The 25,090-nt window shown below is 37.8% G+C and overlaps 1 protein-coding gene across 1 annotated transcript in view; it reads left to right on the top strand.

Moving 5' to 3' along the window:
- Nucleotides 1-25,090, top strand: part of CLMN (calmin) — a 163,120-nt gene that overhangs the window by 98,248 nt on the left and 39,782 nt on the right. Inside the window, 5 exon segments of the mRNA XM_043989292.1 lie at nucleotides 1,475-1,536; nucleotides 9,625-9,720; nucleotides 15,645-15,728; nucleotides 22,977-23,069; nucleotides 24,759-24,949. Of these exon segments, the coding sequence (XP_043845227.1) occupies nucleotides 1,475-1,536; nucleotides 9,625-9,720; nucleotides 15,645-15,728; nucleotides 22,977-23,069; nucleotides 24,759-24,949 (526 nt within the window).

Genomic DNA, 25,090 nt, shown 5'->3' on the forward strand with positions numbered 1-25,090 from the left:
TATGAGAAAAAAATGAATATTATTAATACAGAGAAACCTGAAAAGACTCATGTGAACTGATGTAAGGTGAAGTAAGAACTAGGAAAACAATATACACAAATAACAACAAAAAATTAAATTGAAAGAACAATAATAACAAAACAATTAAAACTGAACGCTATAAAATTGTAATAACTAAGCCTTATTCCTGTTCTGTGTTATTTAAATTATTGGGGCTAAATTGTACTTTTAAAAATTATTGCTACTTTTATATTAATGGCTATTGCATCCATTTTGGCAATAATCATTAATTAATATCATATATACTAGTAAAGAATTGATTGCATGGCACAACCAGGAGGAAAACCCCAGAGGACCCATGCTGTCTCTCAGAGAGACCACCCGTGGTCTCAAGGAGAGTTTAGAAGCCCTACAATACCTACACTGTCCTAAAAGGGAGAGTGCACACCAAGCCACAGCATTCTGAATCAAGGGAGTGGGTCCAAGAAGCCAAGAAAGGCGACTCTCACGTGGTCAAGGCTTTTATCCTCTTTTGATAGAGGCCTGTCATTATACATTGATCAAAGCTAATTGGTTAACATCATTCAATTCCATTGTTGATGTGACTTGAAGGTAGTCCAAATTAAAATGAGCTCTATGATGACAAGGGGTGGGAGAGAGGGGAAGTGTGCAACAAGACTCTCCAAATTCTAGGCAAAGTCCATTATCTGGGTATGGTTTAATCCATCAACTCAGTTTAGCTAGACAAAAGAGTCTATCTCCATTTCTTTTGTTCACCTGAGCTGGTCCCTGGCAGGGGCTCAACTTTCTGGAGTGAGGGAGAGAAAACAGCTAAAACTGGGTCCCCAAGAAATTCCTTATTAATAATTATTTTCTCATAGTTCTTAAGCTTTACTTCAAAGAAGAGATATAAGAAAATACAACCCACTGTTTCTTTGCAGAGATGGGGGATCATAGGTATGAAATGTTACATATGTCAGCCTTTTTGGATATATTGATCAATTTTACAGAATTTTTCCCCCCTTTATTGTTAGCGGTGATTTTCTGGGAGGGGATAACAGAAGGGATATGTTGGGAAATGTAGGTAGTATAAAAACAAAAGATGTCAATAAAATTTTATTCTTAAAGTGTTATATTTTCTCTTTTCAAAATATGAATGCTGGAGTAGATGATCTCAGAGGTCTCTTCCAGCTCTAAAATTTTGTAATCCTTTCAAACACACTTAAGGTTAAAGAGGCCTTTGTGGACTTGTCAGGAATAACTCACAGATGTGAAATTTTATAGGAAAAACCCCTGTGAGTTCCATACATTTGACTTTACTGACCCACTTTGGGATACAACTCCTTCATGTGTTAGGGATGCCTGTTGATAATTTTGGATTTACAGTCCAGGTTTAGCATCTCATCTTAGAAGTATGAGGTAGAAATTTGAGGAATGATTCTTTTCTCAGCTAATGGTTCTACTTTATTTCCAGTTGAAAGGGAAAATGTTCAGAAAAGAACCTTCACCCGGTGGATCAATCTACACCTGGAAAAGGTAAGCCTATACAAGGGAAGATTCTTTAGTGGGAAGAAGAAAGCAGGGCAGGGCAGGGCAGAAGACTGAGTGGGAAATGATTCTGAATTTTTTAAAGTTTTTTTTATTTGAAAGAACATCAATAAAACACTTTCAAAAAGGTAAATCTAACAAACTGCTTAGTTTTCACAATTTGGCATGATTCCCTTTTAAAATGTCTCCATTAGCTTAGCAGTGAGGGGGGGAATAATTAGAAATATGATAGATCAGTATGATAATAACACTAACCATTCATATTTATCTAGCACTCTACTGCTGCAAAGTGCTTTGCTATACATCAGAACTGATTTGATACTAAAAATAAGCCTATGATTTTTTTTCTGTCTATATACTTAGGTTTTTTTGCAGTTTAGAAAAATGACAGTTTATTTTTTAACATTCTATTTTTGTGAGCATCTCTTCTAGATCTAAAATTCCAAAAGTCTCATTACTGAGTTTCTCATTTGTCTCTCCAATATAATTTTATAAAGTCTCCTATTATATAATCATGGCTAGGAGTTGAAAGCCCAGAGGGTATGGATTTCTATGTTGTTTTTTTAAAATCTGGAAGAGACAAGCAACTGTGCCCAAGAAAGGAAATGAACACTCCTGATGATCTCATCACTACTGGTGGCCTTAGTCCTGCTCACCTACTAGCTCTTTAGAATTACCAAACTTTCTGCAGACCTTAGGCACATGAACAATGAGATCGTATTTTCTCTGAAACAGAACTACTTTCTTTGAATTTATTTTAATTCCACAGACTAATAGAACTGTGGAATGTTCAAGCTAGAAATAACCTTAGAACACAGAAAGTAAGAGCTACAGGACACTTTAGGTCATCTCGTACAAAACTTGATTTTACTGATGTAGAATTTGAAATCCAAGTAGTACAAATTAGGAGTAAGCCGCAGAACCACAACATTCCATTTCAACTTTTCTCATTGACCATCTTGGGAAACATCGAACTTCTACAACCAGAATATATTGTTTTTTAAACCCAAAGTATATGAAACTGTATTTCTTTGGCATGTTTTCATTATTTGTATAGCACAAACTCTGCAGCTATTCTCCCATATCACCATTTGTACTAGCAGGATGGGTCCCCAGAACAAGGCTGCTTCTTGGCCTCTCAGGATTTTGATGGTTAACTCTGAGGAATTGGAGGATGTGTTTCTAATGCTAGGACTCATAAGCCCCTAGAGGTGTGTTCCTCATGATTATCAGTTAATATCAATTAGCCAGATTTAATTACTTTTTAGTAAAGGTTATTTACTGAGGAAGTATGGTAATAATAGTTGATATAAAACATTATCCCTGGAAATCTGTGACACACACACCTACCAATACATACAGAATCTCAAGGAAAATGAACTTGAAGAGTACATTTGGCCAAAGGCTAAATAACTCACTACTCCTGGATCTCCTTTTGCTGAAGTCCTTTAAATGTTCCCCTTAGATAATGGTATATCTTTTCTGTTGGGATCCTTATAAACCCTGGGATCTACCTTCATCTGCTGAAGTGATGTGGATCACTTCAGTTCCTGATTCTGACATTGTCATCTTCCATCCTGGCCAAATTTTCTGCTGGACAAAGATGACAGTGGGAAGAACAAAACCCTTCAAGGTTCACAAGGACCTCCTCTGACCAATGTGATGGGCAGGAGCTTGAGGCCAGGGTTTTTTCCTCTTCAGAAAGATTCCTTCCACACTGAGCTGCCAGGTGTTCAAGTCCCTGGTTTCCAACCTGGCTTGCTATTTTATTCCACAAGACATGACCAGTTCGAAGCAATCTGAGCACCATTCCTTTGCAGTATCATTTAACTTAATCCAATCATTTTCAGTGATTTCTATATTAATCAAGGACTTTTCACAATAAGTCTAAAACCTCTGATGGACTGAGTAAATAGTAATGTTTAGGCCCTGTTCATACTTAGTAACTGATTTGATTCACTGGAGAGACTTGTTCTTACTTCAAATGATGAACACACACACACACACACACACACACTCCTGCACACAAGAAAAACTATTTTTTGCCTTTATACATGATTAATGAATATGCATTCATTTACTCCTCCTAAAAGTGGGGTTTCTAAATTGTGAACTGGAAGCAAGCTGAGAATATCTGCATTTACTCTATACAAGCCACAAGAAAGGGCAACTCTGAGCATACAGAATGACCCTGTTAAATATACAACAAGAAAAAAATGTTTTGGAAGGTCTTCTATGTAATTAGAAAAGACTGAAAAAATATTCTTAACAGATAGGACTATGAATGGGTGATCCTGATACATAAAGCTTACTTTGGCCTGTGACATTTTTTGAGAAAGTCACCTAAACCTGGGCCTCATTTTCTCCATCTAGAAAATGAGCTGAACCATACTACCTACCTATCTAATGGAGGTTGTGAGCTCTTTTAATATGAAATTAAAGAGATGTGGATTCTAAGTTTGAAGACATAGTGTGGGGGGGATATGGAGGAAACAGAAGTACTCTTTATCTAAGAAATGAGATCTCACATGAAGCTAGTGGTTTAATAGGGGTTCAACACAGGTGATGGTAATGCATAATAATATATGAAAGTTCCCTGATAGAGGTCCAAAGTACTGCATGATACTGGGGGCAGAGAGAAAGAAAAGAAAAGTAATTCCTGGTTTGGGGATGAAGGAAGGATTCTTGAATTAATCTTTTGAATTGAGCATTGATGGATGAGAAAGAATGAATAGGAAGGATAAGGTGTGTGTGTGTGTGTGTGTGTATGTGTGGTGTGTGTGTGTGTGTGTGTGTGTGTGTGTGTGTGTGTGTGTGTGTGTGTGTGTGTGAGAGAGAGAGAGAGAGAGAGAGAGAGAGAGAGGTGGGGGTGGTATAAAGAATATTGTCGACCAATTCATGGAATCAAGAAAGTACATATTGGGAAGAATACGGTGTTATATACAATACTATTTATTCCTGATTTTAGGGACAAAAGACTTGGGTTCAAATGTGAGCTCTTGGGGGCAGCTAGGTGGTTCACCGGCCTTGGATGCAGAAAGATCTGAGTTCAAATCCAGCCTCAGACACTTGACACTTACTAGCTGTGTGACCTTGGGCAAGTCACTTAACCCTCATTGCCCTTCTAAGAAAAAAAAAAAGGATGGCCTCTACCTTCCTGACCAATCCCTCCTTCTAAAGAGATAAAGATCAATCCATAAGTGCTGTCTTCTGTTATCATTGTAGCTGGTGTTTCTGAATGATTCAATAGATCGGATAATTTACAGAATACAAACTGGGTGATCCCCCCAGCCCTGATCTTGCTATGAATTACTTTGCAGTCTTTTAATTATTTAAACTTTTTTAGTGCCATTATAAAGTCCTTATTTTTATTCTCTGGGTCTGCCCCTCAAATCAGGAACTCCCCCCACCATGAGTTTCAATGCAAAAATACTTTTCAAGTTAACTTATACCCCATTTCGTCCATCAATAAAGGTCAGTAATGATTGGCAATATTTGACCAATTTCCAAGGGAAACTATATTAACCAATCAAAACAATGATCCAAAACAATTGAGATAGGATAACTGCCAGCTTTATAACAAGTATCGGTTATGCAGGTATGCAGATTATCAGTAACAAACAACAATAACATTTTACATCTACTCACGGTAACATAGTTCCATTTGGCACTATCAAATTATGTGCCATCAAAAATAGATGTAACAGGGGGCAGCTAGATGGCACAGTGGTTAAAGCACTGGCCCTGGATTCAGGAGTACCTGAGTTCAAATCCGGCCTCAGACACTTGACACTTACTAGCTGTGTGACCGTGGGCAAGTCACTTAACCCCCATTGCCTAAAAAAAAAAAAATAGATGTAACATAAGGGTACAGAACATTGAACATAGTGATGGTAGCTACACAGAGAAAAAGAAAACAAAACAGCTTCAAAATAAACAAGTCAACTATACAACAATAATATAGGAAATTCTACAGAAGAGAAACCAGAAGTTCAAGGGGAAAAATACTCCATAAAAAAAGCTCTCACTTGTAGCCTTTCTGTGCCTATATGGATATAGGCTTTTGAGGTAGGAGGTGAAGCCACCAAGGTAACGAGTACTCATTCTCTCCAGCTGCCATCTTTGGAATGTGGGCATTGCCATACAGGATCAGCCACACCTTTCTCCTCCCACCAGCTCCAACTCTGTAGTCACTGCCCTTGACTTCTCCTTGGCAGAAAGCCTTTTCTGCTCCTGTGTGGAGGAAGAGGGAAAGAAATGAATGATGCCCATGTATCCAGAGAGACAAGCCTTGTCCCACACAACAAAAATATCCCTTTCATTTTTTAACCTAGGGAAAAGCAAAGAAAACCCCAGATCTAATCATAAAGTTTATTTTTTTTAAATCTCTAATCAAAATTTTAGTATTCTCTCTCTCTCTCTCTCTCTCTCTCTCTCTCTCTCTCTCTCTCTCTCTCTCTCTCTCTCTCTCTCTCTCTCTCTCTCTCTCTCTCTTTCTCTCTAACTCAGCCCCAGACAGGAGAAAGTCTGGATATTTGGGAGAATCTGGTCCTTTATGTATCTCTGTATAGCAATACCAAACACTATTCCCCCCTTATTCACAAACAGGGTAACAGATCAGCATTTAGATTGATCAGATGTATTTAGTGGGCAAAAGAAATTCAAACTACTTAAACAGAAATTCAGAGTTAACTTTACAGGATGTAAGCTTTTGAGTCACTTTTTGCCCCACTGTCTGTGAGGAGGAAGGAGAACAGGTGAGACTTTACTCTACAATCTAGAATTTTTCTCCTGAATGGAATGTAAGCAACTACCCTCCCATTCTGTTTACTGAAAGCAAAGGCAGCTGCAGCACCCCAGGCTTTGGCTGCTACACCTCAAAGCTTGGCTACCCAATCTCTAGTCTCTCACTTGAGCTGCTATTTCATTAGCTTGCTCATTTGAAACCCCTGTCCCTGCCTCCCCTTCTGTCCCAGTGTTCAGTTCAAAATGTCCAATCACAGCAGGAGTCCATCCTAATACTCAAGTAGTCCCTCTTAGGGCAAGGAGTGGGGGAGGGGGGTGGCAGCAAACCACTATCTGTCCGGGACTGCATCTTTCAAATCCCCATGCAACCAGCTTCCAAACACTTGGCCTTACCTATTTATATTCCTCTCATCTTCCAGTCTTATGTGCCATTATATCGTTGGATTAAATTAGACATTCCCTCCATCATTGCAGAAGGAATCTAATCAGTAGGTAACTGATTAATTTTAGTTGTCTGAGGGTCAGAGAGATTAAACTATATATAATAGGACTCAAATGTTGTTTGAAGTTCATTAATATCTGGATTCTGAAGAAATTCTTCATTTACAAAAGGATTTAGATCATGAAAAAAGTTATGGGGTATTTGTTCTTTTAGACCACTCACATGAAATCTAAGATGCATTGCAAGCCCAAGAAATATTTTATCTATATTACAGTTTTAATGATTATGGACCCTGTCAGTTGAACTCATTTGTTATTTGTCATCAAAGGAGGTCTGGACTAGTGCCAACATTAAATAGCATTTCTAGGTTTACAAAACACTTTCCTCACAATAACTCCACAAGATAGTGCATACGAGTATTATTATGACTATTTTGTGTATCAGGAAACTTAGTGTCATAGAAATAAAGTGACTTTACCCATGGTCACATAGCCAGCAAATATCAGAGCCAAGATATGTTTCCAGGCCTCCTGATTCCAAGTCCAACACTCTTTCTACTATACCTTGCCTCTTCTGGTAACTTGAGAATTACATCACTATTTATGAGAAAGCATTTAAGGCAACCATGAGGTATACTTCCTTATACTCCACTTTGCATCTGCCTGGTTTTAACTCCATGGAACAAGATGCTCATCTCTCCCAAACTCATCACCATGCTGTTGATTCAAGCCCTGTTTAATACCACTTCACATTGCCTCCTCTCATCTCTAATTGGAAGACTAGAACAGGGTTTCTTAAACCTTTTCCACTCTCAACCCCTTTTCACCAAAGAAATTTTTACTTGACCCTGGGTATATAAGTATATTAAACAGGTATATTAATAAATAGATAATAAATAAATAGGTATATTAATCAGACATTGTCAAATTTTTTGTAACCCCTACATTCAGTTACCACAGTTTCAGAAGCTTTGGACTAGAGGGTAGTACCAAACTCCTCCCAGTGCATTCCTTTATAGGGGACAGATACTGGACTTTCAGATCTGTTGCTTGCCTGGTTTCAACTCCATGGAACAAAATGTTTCTGAGCTAGGTATCCCTGGTGTCCCCTCCTCTTCCTGCCTCCTTCTGTGTGTTGTTTCCCCTCCACCCCCCCATTAAATTGTAAGCTCCTTGAGGGCTGGGACTATCTTTTTGTTTTTGGTATACCCAGAAGTTAGCACAGGCACAGTGCCTAGAACATAGTATGTATTTAACAAATATGGATTGTATTGGACTAAAAGGAATAATAGTTCTATGACATTTTAGGGGGGATTTGTCCTCACATGTACGACTCTCTGAAGTTCCTTCCAAATGTGAGATTTTCTGATTCTATAAGTGTCTTGGCCTCCTGATACCATATTGCTTGGCATGGCGTGTATCAAAGAACTGAAAGTTTTTTAAAAAAGAATTTTGATTTTCTGTTCAGAATATTCAGTTATTTCTATCAGACTCGAAATGCTTTCTTTGCACTGAGGCATGAAATTAGGAAATACTCTGAATGGCTAAAGAGCATATAACTTCTTTGGGTGCCAATCAGAATGGTTGATTGATATTCTTCTTTAAAGAATTCAATCTAATCTCAGAAGTTAGGAAGGAACCTTTAAGGAGCAAATTGTTCTTGACCTTTCTGGTGTGGGATAATCCCTCAGTTTAGACCAGTTCCTGAGGACTGAAAATTAGTTCATATGCCTATAGACCCATAAATTTTCCTTGTTTGAATTGATTCTCTTAAGAGGAGTCTCTAAACTACTGGAATTGTTGTCATAGTTATCTGCTCACCAAAAATAGCTGGAATAAAATCAAAGGGATTAAAAAATCTGCATAGTTTTAAAGCAGTGGGGGTTTTGCCCCCAATCTTTTTTTATCCTTGCCACATTCTTGATTTGATTTGAGGATGATGAAGTGTGGTCCTGTACCTTTAAAGTGCCATTTACCAAGGCATTTCTTTTCTTTTCTTTTTAATTTTTTTGTGGGGCAGTGAGGGTTAAGTGACTTGCCCAGGGTCACACAGCTAGTAAGTGTCATGTCAAAGGTGGGATTTGAACTCAGGTCCTCCTGAATCCAGGGCTGGTGCTTTATCCACTACACCACCTAGCTGCCCCCAAGCCATTCATTTTCCAACCATGATCTCCAGCCTTCCCTTACCTCCCACACATGCATGAACATATAGCTATTCTCAATATATTTTGGTTACCACTATCCCATACCAGGTTATCACAACATACCAAAGATGTCCTCATGAAGCAAAGAAGTATTCCATTGAACTAACACTAAAAGCTTTAGAGTAACAAGGAAAGGTTGTTTACATGGTGCTTCATGGATAAAGAATGCTTTCCAATCTATTATTTCATTTCATTTTCACAATTACTCTGAGAGAGGGCAGGAATTAACCTCATTTTAAACATGAGAAAGTAAGGCTCAGAGAGATGAAATACCATGCCTAATGTTATCTAGATACTAAATATTAGAAACAGGAATTAAACCCTGACTCCACAAAAAATATTCTGTCTCCTACATTTTGCCTCCTCCGTCTCTTATTCCAGCCTGCATTCACTAATACTTACTATCTAACAAATAATTAACCATTTCATACTACTGGGCAAAATCATGGAATCTCCCTGGGCCTCAGTTTTCTTATCTATAAATTGAAGGAATTAAAGTATTTTCAGGTCCCTTTTGCTATTATAGCTCTAGGATTGTTTTGAAGAAGAGAGGAAGGGTTATAATATTTTAAAAAGCCAGTCTTCTTCCTCTTTAATAGAAATGGGGATGTAATAGTTTGGGGGTTTAAATTGATTGCATGGCCCTTGGGGATTAAAAGCTCCTCTCCATCCTCTTTCTTCACAGTGTAAACCGCCTCTGGAAGTGAAAGATTTATTCATTGATATACAAGATGGAAAGATCCTGATGGCATTGTTAGAAGTTCTGTCAGGACAAAGTCTGGTATGTATATCATGCAGGTGGGGAGAGGGAGGAGGAACCAAAAATACATACCTAGGTGTGTACCCTTTGACAAGTCACTTATCTTTTCTGGTCCTCAGTTTCCTCCTCCAAAAAAAGATATAGTTAAAACACTCTTGGGGCAGCTAGGTGGTGTAGTAGATGAAGCACTGGTCTTAGGTTCAGGAGGTCCTGAGCTCAAATCCAGCTTCAGACACTTGACACTTACTAGCTGTATGATCTTGGGCAAGTCACTTAACCCTCATTGCCCTGCAAAAAAAACCACTCCTGAATTCACAGGATTGTTGTGAAGAAGGCACTTTGTAAACTGATGTGCCATATAAATACAACATTGTTATTATTATTATTATTAAATCATGTCGCTGGTTTTTGTATCCCTGGTATTATGGATAAGCACATATACAAATAAACTTGGACATATATCTTATAATCCCAATGTATTCTTTTCATTTATGATTAGATTTGATTTATACTAATAGCACATTTATATAGAATGACTTATTCAGGATAAGTTTGAAAGCTTAAAATTGCACTAAGACTTTTGGCACACCCTGTATAATACCTTCTGGTTCACGAATCATTTTCATCAAACAGCTTCATGAAATGGGTAAAGTATTTTTATTCCCTTTTTAAAGTCGAGTAACCTGAATCTTACAGAGATAAAATGACTTTCCCAAAGAGAAGTACAAGTAGTGGCAAGTCCAAACTTAGGCCCAGGTCCTCTGTCACTAAGTCTAGTATGTTTTCCACTACAACATGTGACTTCTTTAATAAATGTCTACTATGTTCCAGGTAAATAGTCTTTTACACAAAATATATACTTTAGTGTTTTGCGTTTCTATTATTGTTAAATTTTGGGACTCACCAATACCTACTTTGAATAATGAATTTTATTAATTAAAATAAGGGTTAAGAATCAAAATAACAAAATAAGAGCTTATCTAAATTTCAGCCGTAAAATATTAGCATTAACCCAACGGCAGATACATATGGCTTCAACTGGCAGTATATAAAGTTACTGATTTCTCAACTACCTATAAGACTTAGAGTTAATCATATGTTTCCTCCCCAGTTCTAAGATGAGAGGGTTTGACTACATCAGATCCTTTGCATCTCTAATATTCAGTCACATGCCTCGGACATATGTTGTTAATCATTGTAAAAATTATTCTAAGCTGGAGGGCTGTACAAATACAAACTCCCTGTTGGCCATGGCTTTAGGACCCTTTTCCTAGAACAATCAAGCACTTTGCCTGGGGACACAAAGAAAGCTCTTCTGTTTTTGGAGCCAGAATTTGAATTCAGGTTTTTTGACTCAAAGACTTTCCATTTTTAACATTGGGCTTGCTTCAATGATACAAGAGGTTTATTAAGAAGATTTTAAATCAGACAAGATATTTGTACCTCCCCCACCCTCACTGAAACTATATGCATACAGCTCTGTCTATATTTTTACTACTCTGCTGGACTCTATTCCAATAAATATAACCTGTTCAAAATCTGATTAAGTCTACAACTGAAAACTTAGACTTTATGTCGGCACCCCAATGTAGATTCTCTGATTGAACTTTAACCTTGCTCTATCATTATTCCCATATTAGTAAAAATGAAAATCCTTCCTTACCCCATTCAGGTAGGCCTAAATAAAAATAAATGAGATTAGACCTTGCAAAGGTTCCAGATTCTGCCATCTTGAATCATTCTTTGGTAAGAGGAGAAGAGTGTTTAATGCTGGCATTAGTTAATCAGCAGTCATTTATTAAAGAATGTGCTTTGGGGGGCAGCTAGGTGGCGCAGTGGATAGAGCACCGGCCCTGGAGTCAGGAGTACCTGAGTTCAAATCTGGCTTCAGACACTTAACACTTACTAGCTGTGTGGCCTTGGGCAAGTCACTTAACCCCAATTGCCTCACTAAAAAAAAAAAAAAAAAAAAAAAGAATGTGCTTTGTTCCAGGCAATGTTTCTAGGTAGCAGGGATACAAAGACAAGATTTAAACAGTTCCTGCCATCAAAGAGTTTACATTCTAATGGGGAAGAAAACACATACTTTTATAGGTACATGCAAAACATATATAAAACAAGTTAGCCATGGAGGAGGAAGGCACTAACAGTTGGGGATGAAGAGTGGGAGGCAATCAGGGAAGGCCTCATGTAGCATGGGGTACTTGTACTGAAACTTGAAGGAAACCTGGGATTCCAAGGGATGAAAGTAATAGAGAGTATTCTGTGCATGGGGTACAGCCTCTGCAAAGGAACTGGAGATAAGAGATAAAGTGTTTTATGTGAGGGACAGCAAGGAGGGCAGTATAACTGGACCAAAATGTTGACGGAGGGCAGTATATTTAATAAGACTAGAAAGGAGGATGAGGCCAGCTTGTAAACACCATACTTAGGAGTTTCATTGCAGAGATTATAAAACGCCCCCAAATTTTATCCACAAATCACTGGTATTATCAAAACTATGCTTTAGGAAAATCATTTTGCCAACTGTTTGGAGAATGGATTGGAATGAGTGGAGGACAGAGATAGACCAACTTAAGAGGCTCTTGCAATAGTTTTGACAAGAGGCAGTGAGGGTCCAGACTAGGGTAAGGGCTGTATGGGGGACTGATGCAAGAGATCTCTTGTAAATAGAAATAACTGGATCTGGCAAGTGATTGGTTGTGTAGGGTAAGAAAGACTGAGATGAGGATGACACTAAGTTTGTGATCCTTAGCAACTAGAAGGATGATGGTGTCCTTGACAAGCAAAAAGGTATTTGAAAGAATAGTAGATTTAAAGAAAAATATACTGAATTTTGTTTTGGAAGTGTTTAGGCTGAGATGCCTGAAGGGCATTAGTTTGAAATGTCCAATAGGCTTTGTCAGTACAGAACTAGAGCTCTAGAGAGCTACTAGGGCAGGACGTATGTATCTGGGAGTCATTTACAAAGAGATGATATTTGAGATCATGGAAGCTGGTGAGGCAGCCAAGTGAGAGAATTAGAGAAAAAAGAGGAAAGGGATAAGAACAAAACCTTGAGGTACACCCACAATTAGTGGGTATTACATGACTAATCATCTAGCAAAGAAGAATGAGAAGCAGTCAGGCGTGTAGGAAGAGAACCAAGTGAACAGTGGAAGAAAAATCCAGAGAGGAGAGAGTATTCAAGAGGAGTGAGTGATGTACAATGTCAGATGCTGCAAAGATTTATCATTTAAGAGGCCACTGGTGACTTGGTAGGCAGTGCCTTCAATTCAGTGATGAGATCAGAAGTCCAGTTGCTGAGGGTTTAGAGTGAAAGGAGAGGCTAGGGAGGCAATAAATACGATAAATATAGACAGCTTTTTCACAGCATTTGTCTGAAAATGAGAGGAGTGATACAAGAAAATAGCAGAAATGGTAAGAACTATAGAAGTATTTGGCTTTGCTTTTTTTCAGAATCAAAGAGACTTAGGCATCTTTAGGCAAAAGAGAAGGAACAAGTAGATAGGGAGAGACTGAAGATTAGACACCAAGGTTAATGGTAGCAGCAATCTGCTGGAGAAGATGGGAAGGGTATAGCTTCAAAGGTACATGGAGAAAGGTTGGTTGGCCTTGACAAGGAAAAGAGCCCCTTTCTCATCAGAGAAGGAAAGAGATAGTAGAGAATCACAAAAAAAATTTTTTTTAAAGGTGGGGAGCAGCTAGGTGGTGCAGTGGATAGAGCACCGGCCCTGAATTCAGGAGGACCTGCCTGAGTTCAAATCCAGCCTCAGACACTTGACACTTACTAGCTGTGTGACCCTGGGCAAGTCACTTAACCCCAATTGCCTCACCAAAATTAATTAATTAATTAATTTTTTAAAAAAGAATCCCATTATGCCCCTAACAAATGGAAATCCTGTTTCAAGAAACACATTTGTTACCATAGCTCTCCTCCTTGGATTATTGATATAGAAGTGGAAGGGATCTTAAAGATCATCTAATCCAACCCCCTTATTTTATAGATGAGGAAACTGAAACCAAAGAAAGGTAAGTGACCTTCCAAGATTACCCAGAGCGTGCCAGCAGTAGGATTTGAAACCAGGTCCTCTGGTTCTAGAGCCTGTGTTCTCTTTATTTTTTTCTGTGTTCTCTTTCTACTGTAACATACTGCCTCCCGTAAAGAGCCATTTGGCTTCTTTTAGCACCATCCAAATAGCTGCTCCTAGAGATGACACACCCTAAGAGAATGGGCTTTGTTATCTGCTTAATAATATTCTCATTGTGATCTGGGTGCAACACCCTCATTTGTATAGAAGAGACTAATAAAAAGAAAGGAAGTTACCATATAGTAAATAATAGAGTTTATATTCACACTCTTCAGTCCACAAATCCAGGACTATACCACGTTTCTATCATACAAGTTTTATGTGACTTTTACTTGCCTCAAACACTGCCCATGTGAACCTGGGCAAGTTGTTTGATCACTTAACCTCCATTTCTTTATCTATAAATTGGGGTTTATAAAAGCACCTCCCTCACTAGTTTGTCTTGAGGGTCAAGTGAAATAATATATGTAAAAACCATCACAAACCTTTAACAAAGGACTACACGGACAGCTCCTGATATTGTCAAAGCATGAGCTACTGTGGTATGACAAAAAATTTATTTTTCTTCCAATGAGATAATTGTCAACAACAAAATCACCACCCACAACAAGTCCTTGTTATGGAAAGAATGAGAAGTAAAAAGATGGTAGGACACTATCACATTATAGTCATCCCTACCACTGGCACCAATTAATAAGCGCCTGTGTTATGACCAGAACTATGTGGAGTGCTTGGGAGACATAAAAAAGGGCCTTAGTTTTCACATCTGAAATATAAGGAGACAGGACTAGAACTAGCTGATCTCTAGAGTCCTTTCCAGCTTTGTGTTCTGTGATATAGACTCCTTCCAATTTTGATCTTCAAAGTTTGGGGATTCTTATGTTCCCTCTAGCCCTAATATTCTTTGAGTCTATTATTCTAAAGTCTCTCTTAGCTCTAACATTCTAGATTCTTTCCTGCCCTGAATAAAAACAGATCTTGATCTTGGACTCCCTGGCTACCACTGATTCTTAAAATATATTATATAACTATTATACCTCTGTAATGCCAGCCTGCTAGAAAAGACCGTGAAGAAGGTGTTTAATTAGTATATATCCTTGGTTACCATGAGCTCATTTTCTTAAGGAAATTTGAATTCCATTCTTGGCCCTCATGTGTAGTTGCTTCCAGTATGTGAAATTAACATTTCCAGATATCAATCAGCTCCTGCAGGCACATTTTCTCCCTCCTCACATAGCAGTATACAGATTTCTTGGCTCAAAAACAGAAATTTCCATTGCCATCAAGAAAGGACTTGTCTAATGATTTAGAAACTGCCTGGTAAAGCATATAGTTGATCATTCCTGCCCTGACATAAGACATTAATACAAGGAATAAAAAAAATCTTGAGATGTTAAAAAGCCAGAAGCAATGTGAACTCAAAATTTGCAACCAATTTCTTCCTTGACTCATTTTTTCTCTCACTTGTGATCAACTAAACAGACCCTGCTATTCATTGCTACTCTGATTTTTTATCTCAAGCACTGATACCAATTTATTCTGGAACACAAGTACTGTCTTTTGCATGGTGTAGTGGAAAGAATTCTGGCCTGGAAGTGAAAACTCCTGGGTTGGGTTTTAGTCCTGGCTTTGTCACTAATTCCCTTTGGGCAAATTATTTAATCTCTTGGAGTTTAGTTTCCTTACCTGTAAAATAAGGCTGTTGGATTAAATAATCTTGGTAAATTTCATCTAGTTCTCATTGTCTGACAACTCAGATCAGTACATGTGAGTCCCAAATCTTCACTTTAAACCAAAGTGAAACAATTTTTTAAAAGCCTCACCACTTTAAATAAACTATGTTTTGTTTTATAGCTGCATGAATATAAATCCTCATCCCATCGTATTTTTCGGTTGAACAACATAGCAAAAGCACTTAAGTTTTTGGAGGATAGCAATGTAAGTATTTGTTGTTTGTGGTTGTCAGTCTCTGTTTATACAATTTCAAAAGGAAGGAAATGTATTTTCAGCTTTTATATAATTCCACAAGAGGGGTGAGAAAGGAATCAGCTATAATAACCATGCTTCAGGCTTTGAATGCTTAAAAGTCAATTAAAGTCAAAGGCAGAATCTCATTGGTTTGATGAATATTTCTTGAACTTTCCACACACATTCAAATAACTCCCCCTTTCAAACCTAACATTTTATAATTCACTCATTTTTTTCTTCATTGTCAAGTCTTCCCTTCAAATTATTTGCCATTTGCAATTGTCATCAGACTTACTGTTGCATTTTTTTAAATGGAAAATATTATTCTAATGGCACTAGCTGGTTTCCAAGGAACAACCTAGTTAAATACCAAAAGGCTTGTCACGACTAGGCTGACAACTAGCTTACGAATACTTTGGTGATAACAGCCTATGAAACAAAGAAAAATTCAAAATAAGTACTATTTGGTCCCTTTTCCCTTCTTCGGTGATTGTGGCAGAGTTGTGGAAATAGGCACAATAAGTACAAAAACTCTTGTTTTGTGGCAATAAAAAATAGAAACAGTTTGTATCCAACAGTTAGGAAGTGGCTGAACAGATAATGGCATACAAATGAAATGGAATATTATAGTGTAGTAATAAATTATTGACCTGAAACATTTAGAGAAACCTAGGAAGATTTTTATGAACTGATGTTGAATAAAGTAAATAGAGCCAGGAGAACAATTTATATACTGGCCAAAGTAATGTAACAGAAAACAGTATGGAAGAACAACAGAACTCTGATTAATACATGGACCAGTGGGGACTTCAGAATGTTGGCAGAACCTGCCTTCTTCGTTTCTGCAGGGATGTTGGCCTTAAATGTGAAATGAGACATTTGTTGTCAGACATAAGCAGTGACCAAAGGCATGAATTGTTTTGCTATTCTGTACCACATTTGTTATAGGGGCAGGTGTGGGGTGGAGGAGGTGGTCATCAGAAAATGACAGTTAATTTTTTTAAAAGAACTTTAATAAAAATTACTTTTAAAAAGTATTCATCATAGGGGGCAGCTAGGTGGCACAGTGGATAAAGCACCGGCCCTAAATTCAGGAGTACCTGAGTTCAAATCTGGCCTCAGACACTTGACACTTACTAGCTGTGTGACCCTGGGCAAGTCACTTAACCCCCATTGCCCTGCAAAAAAACAAAACAAAACAAAAAGTATTCATCATAACACAGATGTGAGTTAGATAGAGTTTATAAAATGTTGTGTTTCTTTCGTTTCTTGATCCTGAGTCAATTTCCCATCATATCATTTGTCATCATCTCTCATCACTTTTGCCTTGAAGTCACTAAAATATTAAAATGTATGTTTAAATTCTTTGTAGAATTCTTCTTTCTCCTTATCCTCTGCAGTAGATGTTGGCATATAAATGGCTATAATTATTGTTTTTACTATTATTATTATTATTACTGTCAAACAGCTAAGTTTTTATTTGGAAATAAACAAAGAGGAGAGAGGTGAAAGGACGGATCAGATGAAATCAAAGCAACCAAACATTGGGGAGTTGGACATGGTGGCCAGCGGAGCTTTGAGGGTAGGATCAGTTACACGGAAGAGGCATGTTATAAATGATGTTTTTATGGTGCTTTAATGTGTGCAAAAGATCTTACCCATAGTATTATATTTGATCCTTGGAATAACTTTGGGAGATAGGTAGGTATGGCAGGTATGATCCTCCTTTTACCTCACTGGGGGTGTTGTAAGGACCAAATTGAATCCTATATGAAATACTGTTTAACTGTCAAGCACAGTTTGCCTCCACATAATTGCAATAGATTCTTATAAAATTATATAACATTTTTGGACTGCTTTTTATTTCTGGATTATCCTTCACCTTGTCACCCCTGTGTGAACGCCCTATATACTTACATGAACATAGGAAAACTGATCCATTTAACCACAAGTCTATTTATAATCCAATTCATTAGACATGTTTTTGTTTTTTAGTGAGGCAATTGGGGGTTAAGTGACTTGCCCAGGGTCACACAGCTAGTAAGTGTTAAGTGTCTGAGGCCGAATTTGAACTCAGGTACTCCTGGTTCCAGGGCCGGTGCTCTATCCACTGCACCACCTAGCTGCCCCTTTCACTAGACATTTAAATGTCTATGACTTGCTCATTTAGTAGAATGTTGGCTCCCCAAAAGCAAGCAATCTCCTACTTTTATATTTGTATTCCAAGTGTTCTGTTTCTATTATATAACAGATAAATATTTTTTGATTGACTGATTCCCTTTTTAAAGCTCCAGTTGCTTCTTCAGGAAATTGGGTGTAATAATATTTGCACTCATAACCTCACAAAACTGTTGTGAGGAATGTGCTTGGAAAATTGTAAGATGCTATAGAGGGGCAGCTAGGTAGTGCAGTGGACAGAGCACCGGCCCTGGAGTCAAGAGGACCTGAGTTCAAATCTGTCCTTAGACACTTGACACTTAACTAGCTGTGTGACCCTGGGCAAGTCACTTAACCCTGATTGCCTCCTCCCGCCCAAAAAAAAGATGCTATAAAAATGGGAGATACAGCATGATGCTGTGGGAAAAGAGATTTAGACTCAAAGGAGTCTCTAAAGCAGAAGATTGGTTTAGAGTTAGGTCTGTCACTACTTTCATGACCTTGGGTATCATTTTAGCTGTGTCATCAGTTTCCTCAGCTGTAAAATGAGGAGAATAATGGACTAGAGGTCTCTAACAGTTCTAAATCTATGATGCCATGAGCCATTTTGGGGGTATAACATAGAGGACATTCATAAGTTCACATTTGGATTGAATTAACTACATGGCCTACGAGGTCTACTTTTGAAATTTTGTGATCCTGGCCCCAAACTCCATTTGAATTTATTTGGTCAGAAATTTCAACTCAATTCTATAGACATTTACTGAGCATCTATTATGTGTAAGACTTTTTTTGTTTGTTTGTTTGTTTTTGTGGGACAATGAGGGTTAAGTGACTTGCCCAGGGTCACACAGCTAGTAAGTGTCAAGTGTCTGAGGCCAGATTTGAACTCAGGTCCTCCTGAATCCAGGACCAGTACTTTAGCCACTGCACCACCTAGCTGCCCCTATGTGTAAGACTTTGCAGTAGATACTGAATTTTGAAGGGTATTTTAAAATTCATTTTTATTTTTTTTATCTTTACCTTCTCTATTAGATAGTAAGCTTTTTAATAGCAAGGCTAAATTCATTTAAAGCCTAAAACATGACCCCTGCATGTAGTAGGTACTTAGTAAATGTTTGTTGAATTGGATTGTTTCCATTGTGCTTTGGTGTCCTGATGAGTAACCAGAAAAGTTATTTAATAATACTTTGGAACACTGGAGAAATGTTAAGGACAATTGTTTTGTATTCAGTATAACAATCTAGTGTCCAACACACAGTAAATACTCAATAAATATATTTTCATCTAGTCACTCATTCATGATCTGTGATGAGAAATCGAGCATGAGTATTATCTCTAATAAAGAATAAATATTTTAAGGCAGCTAGGTGGTACAGTGGATAGAGTACCAGCCCTGGAATCAGGAGGATCTGAGTTCAAATCCAGCCTCAGACACTTGACACTTACTAACTGTGTGACCTTGGGCAAGTCACTTAACCCTCATTGCCCAACAACAACAACAACAAAAACCAAGAATAAATATTTTGAGCAGATTACTAATGTCAGTGTTTTGAACAATCATGGAATCAAAGAATTTGAGAGTTGAAAGGACTTCAGTAGCTATCCAGTCACTATGGAAAGCCACTATAACAAACCATAGAAATGATAATCCAGTCTATGCTTAAAGCCCTTCAAGGAAAAGAAATCCACCACTTCTCTAGGAAACCAATTCGACTTTTGGACCGTTTCAATTGTTAGGCCTTTTTTTCCAGATGTTAAGCCTAAATTTGTCTCTTTGCAACTTCCAGAATAGAATTTCCTTATTATATCCTCCATCTTTAGAAAACTCAAACTCCTGCATAGGCCAATCAGAAATTTATGAGCTTGTTCTGCATTTGGGAGAGAAGAAAGGAGGGAGAGGGGGAAGAAGTGAGGGAGTGTGGGGGGAAGAAGAAGGAGAAAGGGGTGTTGGAGAAGAGAGTATGTTCTATCATACCTCAATAGATAATTGAAGTTCCTCCTGATTACTATATTATGTGGTTCTGTTCCAGGCTTGTGATCTGTTTTCCAAACTCAGTGTTATATTCCAATGACAAAATCAGTTCTTTTTCTCCTTCCTTTATCCCATTATTCATTGACTCTCTATCATGCTTCTCCTCTCCGGTGCCTAGATTTTCTCATGTGAGTATACATTGCTATCCCATGACACCCACCTTCCAACTGTCCTCTTTCTTTCTTTTTTTTTTTTTTAGTAGTAATCAAATTTTAATCATTTCAATTTCTTGGCTGCTGTGGCATTTAAAATTATATGTGGTCGCCTTATTTCTGTCCCAAGTTTAGGGGAAATTATCTGTGGTTTCTATTATATTGCTACTTATATATTAGAAGCTTTAGCACCAGTTTTGGGCATTAAGCATTTATTAAAGCATACCAGGTATTAGTAAAGAGAGAACACTTGGCTCAGAAAGTTAAGAAAAGGCTTATCTAGCCTAGAGGAGAAAAAGAATCTCAGCCTGGCCTCCTTCTTCCTCCAAGTCTTCCACCAACAGCTGTCCTCTTTCTTTTGAAAAAGGTAGACCCACCCAGAGCCAAAGTCCAATTACAGGTTTCATCTCACCATGAAAAGTAAATAAAATTTACCTCCCTGAATTAGCATCTTTCACTCCTTTTTTTATTAGTAGTATAAGTTGGGTTGACTTTTTTAAAATTTTTATTTAGAATTTTCCCCAAGTTACATGTAAAAAAAAAAGTAAAAAAACAAATGTTTTCACATTGATTTTTTAAAACTTTGTGTTCTAAATTTTATTTCTTCCTCCTTCCTCAACCCTCTCTATGAAATCAAGCAATTTAATATGTCATACATGTGCAGTTATGCAAAACATCTTCACATTAGTCATCATTCCTCTTACTTGTAGACTAAGCTTTAGACATATTCAGGCCATGGGTTTAACTACTGACTTTCTTGGATTTTGTCTCTTGTGAACTTCTGGATATCTTAGCTAATTGCTATTCTTCTTGTTTCACTGTAAGCTACTTTTTTAGGGTATTTAGCTTGGTAGGTACATAGTTTCCTTTCCCTATCATATTTAATTTGTGGAAATTTTGATTAGATTTGCAAAATACTCAACAACTATATTCTTACCAGCCTCTGTTAGCTGGCTAGGAATCTGTCATCCAAATCCCATTTTCAAATACCACCTTCCTAACCAGATGTTTACTTCCAAATTAAGTTTTTTTTTCTTTTTTTCATCCTCTTCCTCCAGTGGGCTCCAGTGAGGATAATACAACCTTTGCCCCTTTGGTCTTCAGTTTCCCACCTAAGATTTCATAATCATTGGCGGTACTTTTAAGGTTCACTCTGGTAGTATCCTTTGTGCCAGTGTGAATACCAAGAGGTGGCCAAGTCTTGGTATAAGTCTTGAAAGGTTCTTCATTAAGCTTTAGACACATGCCTTGGGAAGACAACAGACCTCTCTTTTGTTGTGATCAGGTCAATGAACAGCTGCCTCAGTACACTGAGGACAGGGAATCATCTGCTACTTCTCCTCTTTTCTTCCTCCGGTCTTTCCTTACTCAATGATCATTCCACTACTAGCTTTTGTGGTTCTAGTTCTTTGGAAGACAAACAGCTACCTCCTCAGAGCATCCAGGTTCCTCCTCATTTTCAGAAAGAGCTTCAAATTTATTTTTATGCTGGGTTTTTTTTTATAGCTGTCTTTTTCCTTCCCTTTCTCCTCTGCATAACACTGTTCCAGTCTTCAATATCCCAGTAAGCCTTTTCTCTCCTCCTCAGCCACAGAGCTAATTTTTTCCTCTGAAGCCTTATTTCTGTTTCCTTTAGGAATACTTCATTGTCTCTAGCATGTTGAAAGATGGAGAATCAGTCTCTAATTTCCTTCAGTCTCTCTGCACTACAGATAGCAGTCACTCTGCTGTGAAGAAAAAGCAAACATCACACCCTTTTGGTGGTCTCCCTAATTTTCTCTACTCTCCATACTGATTGAGATTTTTCAGCCTTGTTTTTATTTTTGTTTTGTTTTTAAACTCCTTGTGAATGTTCATAGCTTAGTCCTAAGCACCTGGCTAAAACTTTTACAGTCAGTTATGACCTCTTAATAACTTGACAACTCTGCTCAACATCCTTTCCTGATTTTCCACAAAGCCATTTCCTTGAGCCTTAAGCCAACCTCTGATATATTTGACCATTTTGCTCCACCTACCAATTTTACTTTGTCATCCAATTTTTCCACTTTTTCTTACCTTGCTTCATCTTGCCAACTACCTTCTTTTTTTTCTTGACTCTCCTTCAGTTTCTACTCCCTAATCATCCAAAGATTGTCCTTAATCGTGTTTGACTCTTCTCTTTTAACATGGAAGTACAAAGCTGGGTCTGGAGATTGTTCCCTTTAGATTTTCTTCAGTTTCTTCCAAAATTCTCTACCTTAAATTCAACCTTTGACCTACTTCACTAGTTCAAAGCCCTACAAATGACCCCCATCATTTCCTTCTGATTCCTTCTCTTTTTTCACATTCCTTCACCAGCTTTTTCCCACAGAAGCCAAATATTAAATGCCAATTAACATAATATTAAATTATCAGGTGTCGATTGTGTTAATCTAGTGGTAGGTTTTTGTTTTGTTTTGTTTTGCTCTTAGAGTGGAGGGCAGTGTAATATACTAAATTGAGAGCCAGCCTGAAAGCCAGGAAAATTTGGGTTCAAGGCCCACCTCTGACATATATTAGCTTGTATGACTGGACAAATCAGGCAATTCTCTGAACTTAGAAATTATTTACAAGGTACATAGTTTCTTTTCTTGGGATTTTCCTACACCAATGAAATCTCAGGTTTAGTCCCTAACTCTTCTAGTATAAGGCACACCATCTCCCTTTAGTACTCATGTGCTCTCCACGGGAGTTAAGTACTGAAGCCAATAAAGCATCAGTTCTGCATGTTGGATGTGTCCTGGGATTGTTGTGTAGCATTGGACTGACTGGAAGAAGCAAGTTCCACAGTTTCACAGCATCCAACACAATGGAGTCAAAATTGATATTTCCTTTAATCTCTTTATTCCCTTCTAGGTAAAACTGGTTAGCATTGATGCAGCTGAAATAGCAGATGGAAACTCTTCTTTGGTTCTTGGATTGATATGGAATATAATCCTCTTTTTTCAGGTAAAATCATGTATTTTCATTATTTAGAGACTGTCAAAAAAACAACAAAATTTCATTTCTGACAGTGAATTTTTTTGTTTACTAACAAAGGATAACAAAATCTGGTTTATTTCAAAATGTGAGTTCAAGTAATATTTGCTGTAGAGAAGATACCATCTATGTTGATGGAGATGAATACCCGGAGATTATAGGATAACAGATTTCTAGTAATGAATGATAAAGGTTGCTCTCTGGTTACTGGAACACTACTGCAATCTAATTTAACCTAAAGAAATAAATTAGATTGTGTTTGGGGGTTTTTTGTTGTTTGCTTTTTTTTTTTTAAGAGTGAAAAAAGCTCATTCTAGAGACACATTCATTTTGAAAATATGTGAAGGGAGTTGGGAAAATGAGTCTTAGGGGGAAAATATCAAACCTTGTAGTATTCAATTTTTCCCTGGAATTATTCATAATTTAAGAGAAGGTTCTTAAATTGTCTATACTAAACAGATTCAGACCACAAATTAGGTAATGTCAATTACTCATGCAGTGACATAGGGAATGTAAAACCTTATTCTCCTAATGTAATTTAGCCTGTATCTTGGAAATTTAGATTTTATTCAATTTAAGATGTAAGGTCTGTAAATTCTGAGAAGACTATGATGCCTGGGAGAGTTTGGTATTTACAAAAAGTTCTACTAAGAGTTATTTCACAGAATGGGATATTCTCACATGTCACATACTTACTGGCCTTTTGCTTCTTTGAAAACTAGCCATTTCAGAAGTAGAAATGATAGTTTAACCTTTAATTATCCACACTGGGAACACAAATAAGTTAATCACAGAATTGCTTAATTGAGTGTTAATTCCAGTACCTCCCGTCATCCCCCATTCCACCACCTCCAAGCCAAATCCTGTTAGCAAGAGTGAAACTATACACAATAATAGCCTGATGGAAAAAGATCAGTCTATAAAGTGGGTGTTGGTCCTTTGCCCTGGCACAGGAATTGTAAAGCATTTTCCTCTTGTTAAAGATATTTTATGTGTATGATTTAACTATTCAGCAGCATCATTATTAAGACAAAGCCAATTATGTGCTTAATAATTCACATTTATATGGTATGTTAAGGTTTACACAGCAATACCTTTACCACAACTCAGTGTGTACTTAATGAAAATAATATCCCCTATTTTACAGTTAAAGAAACTGAGGGTTAGATTGAGTGAATATAAAAAGATGGACTTGTTTTGGTTCAATTTTGCATTTTTAGAATGGGGGCAGGGGCAGCTAGGTGGCACAGTGGCTAGAGCACCACCCTGGATTCAGGAGGACCTGAGTTCAGGTCTAGCCTCAGACACCTGACACTTACTAGCTGTGTGCCCCTGGGCAAGTCACTTAACCCTCATTGCCCCACTAGAGAGAGAGAGAGAGGGAGGGAGGGAGGGAGGAGAGAGGGAGAGAGAGGGAGAGGGAGAGAGAAAATCACAGGGCTGGTGTGTATCAGAACCAGGATTCAAATACCCTAAGTTTCTGATTCTGAGGCAAGTGCTCCTACCACTGCTCCAAAATGTCACTACCCATACTTCCCACCTCCCAAGATTGTTTTAAATTACCTTAAAGCATTTAAGCAAATTAGGACAATGATCCTAAGAGTGGAATTTCTGTGGCGTGACGCGAGACTCATATTGAAATTCTCTTTCCTCCTTCAGATTAAGGAGCTCACAGGCAATCTCAATAGGAACTCCTCATCTTCCAGCTTGTCTTCTGGTACTCCAGGCCCTGATTCAGATTCATCCCTGCCTATGACTCCCAAAGGGGAAAACAGCGTGGCTTTGTCAGTGAAGGATCAGAGGAAGGCCATCAGGACCCTTTTAAACTGGGTCCAAAGAAGAACGAGAAAGTAAGTTCTCTTCTTCTTTGTGGCACCCCAGGGAGGGTTCCTTGCCCTATTCAATGCTTTGCTTTATCGGGTTTTGTTTTTTTTGGGTTTTTTGCTTTATTTTTGTTTGTTTGGTTTTGGTGGGGCAATGAGGGTTAAGTG

The sequence above is a fragment of the Dromiciops gliroides genome, chromosome 2, assembly GCF_019393635.1.
Source record: "Dromiciops gliroides isolate mDroGli1 chromosome 2, mDroGli1.pri, whole genome shotgun sequence".
NCBI classification, from domain to species: domain Eukaryota; kingdom Metazoa; phylum Chordata; class Mammalia; order Microbiotheria; family Microbiotheriidae; genus Dromiciops; species Dromiciops gliroides.